The sequence below is a fragment of the Lolium rigidum genome, chromosome 7 (assembly GCF_022539505.1).
Source record: "Lolium rigidum isolate FL_2022 chromosome 7, APGP_CSIRO_Lrig_0.1, whole genome shotgun sequence".
NCBI classification, from domain to species: Eukaryota; Viridiplantae; Streptophyta; class Magnoliopsida; order Poales; family Poaceae; genus Lolium; species Lolium rigidum.
In genome coordinates this window covers 229,124,894-229,132,563 of record NC_061514.1, presented here as the reverse complement: position 1 = coordinate 229,132,563, position 7,670 = coordinate 229,124,894, and the positions used below count along the sequence as shown (strand labels likewise).

The 7,670-nt window shown below is 43.5% G+C and overlaps 1 protein-coding gene across 1 annotated transcript; it reads right to left on the bottom strand.

Moving 5' to 3' along the window:
• Positions 1–2,993: 2,993 nt before the first annotated feature.
• LOC124672514 lies at positions 2,994–6,091 on the bottom strand. The gene is made up of 3 exons (XM_047208733.1): positions 5,829–6,091; positions 3,492–3,918; positions 2,994–3,385 (listed from the first exon to the last, which is right to left on the bottom strand). Exons 1-3 carry the CDS (start codon positions 6,089–6,091, stop codon positions 3,068–3,070), a joined length of 1,008 nt encoding a protein of 335 aa, XP_047064689.1. The 3' UTR covers positions 2,994–3,067.
• Between the last annotated feature and the right edge of the window lie 1,579 nt (positions 6,092–7,670).

Here is a 7,670-nt window from a genome sequence, read left to right as displayed (position 1 = left end):
ATTGTGGTGACGGTCACATTAGTAGCATCCAACTTTTGGGAGATCCCTTGGACCGTTCCCCTAAGCTCATCATCCTGAGTGCAGAATTCACGTCGCATCTCATTACGAAGAGCCTCATACTCCCTCCATGTCATCAAATCCGCAGAGTTCTTGTTCTCCTGGTTAACAATTTTCTCATCACTAGCAGACATGGTTAGTAGATTAGTGCACTAAAACAAATATATATGGTGGTACTCTCACAACTCACTCAAAACTGATAAGAAAAGGAAATCTTACCGCTCCAAAGTGAATTAGTATTTCTTACCACTTGTAGTGATGACTAGTGCACGGATGTAGCGAAGCGAATATCAAGGGTATAAGAACAAATCACACGGCAAAGCAGGATATATGTGGGGCTGTAGGTGGGCTACCTATTTGCACCAATAACAAGCTCTAGCGCTGACCGTAGACAACCAATGATATTCACTCAAGACGATAAATGTGGCAATGCAACTATATGGATGAAAGGTTGCAATGCACTCGAGAGATGCTAGCAAAGCTCAACGGGACAGGCACAAGATTGCTCAACTACAGGTGCAGTAAAGAAAACTTAAGCCTTCACTTGATTCTACTAGCACTTCACATTTATTTTTGGATTTTCTTTTGGTATAACACGCAGCTATGTAGCTCTTTTTGTTTCTTTTCAATTTTCCCTTTTTTTTGACTCAACTCCTTGATAACACGGCCAACAGATTATGCAAAGCACCAAAACCCTAATGAGCAGCCTGTCGAGCGGTAAAACTAGTCTCTTGTGGGGAAGTTTCTAGTCACTTGTATCGAAAGGTTGTGGCTATGGTTTGGACAAACACACTGTATGCTATGTGGACTCGGAGCAACAAAAACTGACTCTAGATGAAAACGGAAACACAAACCAAAACAAAACTAGATGGAAGAAAAGATACGCAAAAACAACTACGAAAAGCAACTAAAACTCGAAATTAGTGCAATCTACGGCAATGGCAAACCCTAACCCTAATTTTTTTTGGCTTTTCCTGGATAGGAAACACTCACAACTCAACTATGGGGTGGATTGTGGATGGCTTACCGAGGAAACACTGAAATCTGATACCAAGATGATAAGGGGTGGCCCGATCTTCTCAGTAAGAAACGGTGGTGATGATGATCACGGGATGAACACAGCGGAGATAACTTGATGAAGTGGATGATAACTTGTATGACGCAACGATATCTCTCGATTGGCCCCTGTCGCCAATGCAACATCTCTCAACCCTGCAAGATATTCGCAACTCCACACACTTGCGCCCGTAGCCGCCGACCACGAAGCGGTAATTTGCAACCTTCTAATTCCTAATGGAATAGCAGATCACACAAGACTTTCCTAATGGTGTAGGGATTCAATAGTTTTGCAGAGCAAACAACTTAGAACTAGGGTTTATCTTAAACGTGGTCTGAAGCAACTTTGGGGGCGTCCTGGGCACTTATATAGGCGTCCGGGACGACCTCAGGTCGAAAAAGTATGAAAACAACCGACCCAGAATAGATCTGGTCGAGACAAACTCGGACTCGGGCGACCTGGGGGCCGGTCGACCGGGCCTGGGGCCGGCCGGTCCGGTTTTGGACCGGGCCAGGGACCGGCTGGCAACCGGGCGAGGCAGCCAGGTTTACTGGATAGCGCCCGGTTGGCATAGGCGGAAAATCTGGTTCAGACCGGATGGATCCGGCGTGACAGCCGGTCGAATCGGGCCTGGGACCGGATGGTCCGGCGGCACGGCCGGTTGACAGGGCTGGGCGCCGGCCTGAACATCTCCTCCTCTCGCGCATGCCTCCCGCTCCTCCCTCGTGCGTACATGGGATGTCTTCATGTCCAGCTTCACGTCCAGCTTCTTGTCCAGCTGCTCCTCTCCTCCTCGTGCGATGCTTGCTCCTTCTTCATACCTGATCATACATAAATAATAGGACTTAGGCAGTATAAAGTTCTCATCGATCAAAGTATCACATAGGAACAAATTCACCTGTTGTTTAAGTAGCTTCGCACGAGCTCGTGTCATTGGTCCAACCTAACTTCATTGGACTTGAGCTTCACAGCAGGAATATCTTCATATTGCAATGACGGAGGTAGTAGTGTGGCAGGGATGTCCTCATCTAAATTGGTATATGTTTTCTTCATGGCGTAGCGCCGGCTCCGCTACTACTTCCAGTAGCACCCCAACACGGTCGTTAGCCGTCCCCTTTGTCTGATATCATCCGCAATCGCGAGGCAACAAGGCGTCTTCAACGTCATGTAATTTGCACGTACCACGATCAAATATTAGGAGGTGGCCAACTTCCTTGTTGACTAGATGGAGATTCATGAGCCAAAGGATAGGACGAACATGGAGTTCTAGAGTCTAGACTCGATGGCTCCAAGATGATCAACGGATGGGGGGCGGGGCGATTGGGATCATCCTAACCTCCCCCTAAGGAGATATATTCCGCTACGTGCTACCGATCCACTTCTCGTGCACCAACAACATCACACGGGGAGTTGGGGTCATCCTAACCTCCCCCTAACAAAAAAGATATATTCCGCTACGTGATACAGATCCACTTCTCTTGCACCAACAACATCGCACGGGGAGTTGGGGTCCTCCCAACCTGTCCCTAATAAGAAGATAAATTTCGCTACGTGATACAGATCCATTTTCTCTTGCACCAACAACATGGCAGAGTACGGATGCCTCGGTGCACGGAGCCTACGACTCACCAAGGAGACGAGCATCATAACTAACACAAAAATGATGAATAAGACGCAAGCGTATTCTAAGACGCACTTTGACAATAAAAAGGGAAAATAAAATCTTGATTATTTTGTATGTAATTAGTGTCGTTGGATTCATACTGAATAATGGTACTAATTTTATGTCAACAATTTTTATATATTCGGAGTAATTTTTTGTCAAAGATAAAACACGGAAAACAAGGGTGCCTTATTCATTGGAGGAATGTAGAGAGTAACTAATAATACCATACAAGAATGTAACCATTTGTGATGGCAAATGTATACAGCGGGTGCAAACTGCAAGACAATTTACTGCATGAACAATGGGATTACAAAGTTATCCATCTTCACTTTTCTCTCAAGCTCCTCCTTTTCAGCAATCTGCTTTAGCGTAGTCCACCCTTTTCTTGCTCGCTTCCTTGAACTGCCAGCAGGCTGTGTAGAGTCACCTAGTGCAGATTTAGTATTCGAAGCTGACTTACTATGACTTCTAGGGGCCTTGCCAGTAATTGAAACACAACTCTGCCCTTTGTTGTTCAGTGTACTTCTTGTCTTCAATTGTTCTGCCGAACCTTTAGGTGCAGTCACTTCTCCTAGTTTGTTCTTCTGAGGAGTAATTTGACCCAACTACAAATTCTTCTTGACAAGTAATATCAGACACGGGCTTGATTTCATTCATAAATTTATCATGTGTGGTGCTTTCTACAATTTTCCGTGGGATGTCTTCCTGAACCGTTGCAGATGCCAACTGACCACGATCCATCATTGGAAGAACAACCCCTTTCTCTATTTCAGAATCTTCAGGAAGATTAGACTTTGGCCCGTCAAGAATAAATGTTTTCAACCTGTCAGATTCCAGTCGTGAGACTGCCGTTAAAGAATACTCGATCCCCTTTTTTGTAGCTACTCTTGCCATGTTCATACTTTCTCCTTTCAACATTATGCTGGCTATGTCCATGCTAGCAGGCTTTCTTGATGATAATAGGATCTTCACGATACCCTTTCCACTACCCCGTATTAGGTTTTGGTCTGCACAGAAATGGCATGCATAGACAATGCTGTTTTGGCAATAATTTGACTTCTTCTGCCTCTTTGCTTTCTTTTTGTTGTTCTTTATACGGATTGTGCAGTTGAAGCCTGGCTGCAAAACTGATTCACACCTGCAATATTTGAAGATTCTTTCTTCAGAGTTCCATATAAGGCTTATTGATATGGACAAAGCTACAAATATGAAAAGGCAATGCAGCATAACTAACAAACTACAATGACCACATACACAATCTAAAAATGCAAAATAATATTGTATCCACTTAAACCTGGCCACTGGTAGAATATGACATCATACTGCAGACTGGAGATGTTTTTTAAGCATTGTTGTTGGTGTTGTCAGCTAATAGTATCGTTTTAAGGAATAAGGACCATTTTGCCAACTTGCTAAATGAAAGGAGTCGGAATGTGCTGCTGTGAGCCAAAAACATAATTCCCAATATTCACTAGACACCACAGTTTTCATCAGGATTACTAAAAGCTGACTTCTAATAGGCAAGGCATATAAAAAGGAAGCAGATTTGGTGCACATGAGCACCATTGCTCCTGGTTTTCAAAATATTTAAAAATTGTATATCTGCGTTTCAAAAAATCGTCACATTTATTCCATGAACACATACATATGTCCTGAATACTCATGCAAAGTTTCGGTAGAAATTGCATTATATTTTGAGCTACAGGAAATAACAAATTTGTGGCTACGTATATGGGTAGATATTTGTCAGAAATTTTTCTTTTTTGTACAGCTCAAAATACAAAATATTTTTCTCCCAAATTCATATCGTATCTTTGGAATGTTTATATGTATGTGGATAATTAATTTCATTTTTTGAAATTAAAAAATATGATTTTTAAAAAGCAGGAGCACTGATGCTCATGTGCCAAAGACACTTTTCGATAATAAAAAAAATACGATACATACATAGCAGTATAACAGATCTGAGATGAAAGATTAAGCAAGACAGCCAGTAATTTATTCTAAGCTGGAATATTCATACAACATTAGCAGCACGGCTTCTTATTTCTTGTATGGTAGTCATGATTTTTGAGTTGCAACTCAAAAGTGAGTCGCCAATCCTCGCTGCGACTCGGTGTACAGTCGCCACAAGTCATTGTATAGTCGCGAGTCTCTGTGATCTTTGGAAAACGACTCGGCGACTATACTGAGCTATACAACAACTCAAAAAAACATGATGGTAGTAAACTCACGTTTCGACAACATGAGGATCCAGAAGAATCAGCTAATGGAACATGGCAACATGCAAAATGTTGGTCCTACAGAATGCATGACCAATAAACTTCCCATCTTTTGTTTCACTTTTGTGAAACTCATATTTCGAGCAAAAGGCATTTCACTGAAATTCTGTATGTTGAATCATTTTCTTAGCATTACGACCACCCATCTGAAGGTTACTCTAAAATCATTGTTCCACAAACCATGGGAAACAAAATGATACCACTCACTAGTGTGCTGAAAACAGAAGAGAAACCAGTGAAACATAGTGGTACCACTTGATCAATTTAAGTCAACAAAAAACTGTTGCCTTGTAGCGCTAGGAGTTGAGCACCGATAAACCAAACTCAGGTAATATGGCCTGAAACTTTCCCATTCCACTCCAATCAAGGATAGGGGCAACAAACGCAGCCATCATGTCAACCTGAGAGAGAGAGAGAGAGAGAGAGAGAGAGAGAGAGAGAGAGAGAGAGAGAGAGAGAGAGAGAGAGAGAGAGAGAGAGAGAGAGAGAGCCTTTGCTATAATGCTATAGGAAATATCACATTATGATTTTGTTCCTTAAAGTCTCAGGTTGCCACATGAAAATATGTAGACAGCAGGCTAGAAGAGGAATTTGTCCTAAAACAATGTAATGGTAGATAATCCGAGCACAGTAAATAGCAAAAGAAGTTTAAATGCTAAGAGGATAGGAAGATTGATACCTTTACTAGTAGTATGTTGTATAGTAAATCGTAACAATTAGACGCGAGAATGCATGAATTTGAGCTACATAGTCAGCTGTAACTCACTTCTGGCAAAGGAAGGAGGAAGCGCCTATGGGAATCCCGGCCGCCTCGGCGTCCGTGGCGAGGCGGTGGCCTACCAGTGCCCCGATCGGTCCAACTGCAGCCTCCCCGCTCGCCCACGCGGCCAGCCGCTGCAGGTGCTGGACCCTCAGCAGGGAGGCCGCGTCGGCATGCGTCTTCCCGGATGTCTCCTCGCGGAGCGATACGGCCAGGTTGGTGGGCCTGGATGCCGACGAAGGGCCAGCGTTGCCCAGCTTCTTCCCCATGTAGCCGCCGCTTCTTCTTCAATCAACGGTGGGTGCGCCCACGGAGGCGGTGGAGGCGCCCGTCTCACCAGGGCCGGGCCGGCAAAATCCGGGGCCCTGTGCGAAAATTTAAAATGGCCCCAATCTCACTAGAAAAATATAACTAATAAACAATTATAACAATTATATGTTTTAAGTGGACGTCCAAGCTGAAAAACTACTCTCTACGCCCGTAGATTTTAAACTCCTGATAATACTATCTTAAAAATAGTTTCAAAAGTAAGCATATTGTTTAAAAATCCGACCGGGTTGATGGTCCTTAAAAAAAACCTATATCTAATGGTTTTGATGCATGTAAAACCATCCCAAAAAGTATGTGTATATAGATAAGCCTATTAAAAACTACCCCCACGAGAGGAATACAATAGCCATATGTCAAATTTACGTCACTCTCTATAAATTAAAACCGCAATATTTTTGCGTGTTAGTTAATTGTTTAATTTGGATATGAGAAGTCAAGATATCGCAGTACAAAGTTTCTGACATCTTTGACTTGAACTAGAAATTTATTTCAAAAGTAGGTATAGTTTGATTTATAAATACAGCTTTTCAAAAGTAGTATTTGTATCATAGGCATCAATCATCAATGAGGATATAAATAAATGCAGCTTTTCTAATATTCAATGCTAATAAAATAAATAGTTAAGTATTTGTATCATAGGCATCAATTAGAATAGAAAAAAACCAAAGAAAAAAAAAGTAAAAAGAGGCGCTGCTAGTGGTTTTGAACGTGCAACCTTTTAGCAAGTATAGTGTAATTTATAAATGCAGAACAGAAAAAAAAACAAAAATAAGATAATAACAGCAAGAGCTCTAGTTCGTGAATCGAACTTGCAACCTTGTGGTTAACAATTTAGCACGCCCGCAACCAGCTGAACTAAGCTAGTTCCGTGGTCTTCATCCGAGGTAAAATAATATACTCTATATAGAAGGCCCGTTTCCAAATTCTGGGCCCCCAAAATTTCGGGGCCCTGAGCGGCCGCACGGGCTGCACTCCCGTCGGCCCGGGCCTGGTCTCACGAGTCACGGCGGCGAGGACGGAGGACGATAACCGGGCGACCCATTTACTACGTCTAAAATGTCCGCGAGTTCGTGTTAGCTCAAATGATCCAAATCGACTACGTTTGCGTCGGGTGTCCCACGCATTTTTTTTTGTTTTGTATTTTTTCAACATAAAAACATAATTTACATAGTAAAAAAAGAAAAATAAATAATATAAAATCATCGTCATCGTCGAGCACGGCAAAATCCGGTACCGGCCACTGCCAGTTGGCAACTGGCGGAACATACGCCGGTGCCGCCGGCGGTTGAGGTGAAGGTGGAGCCGCCCACGCCGGTGGTTGAGGTGAAGGTGGAGCCGCCCACATATTGTATACCGGAGGTGGAGGTGGAGTCAGAGGCGGCGGTTGCGGGGCCAAGTTCTGGAACTCCCGTAGTAGGGCCTCTTCCTCCGTGAGGCCCGGCGGCATGATGCCGGTGGCGTACCGGGACAGCAGCGGTTGCACCGGTCGGTACACCTCCGAGACGAGGACGCCGAGCC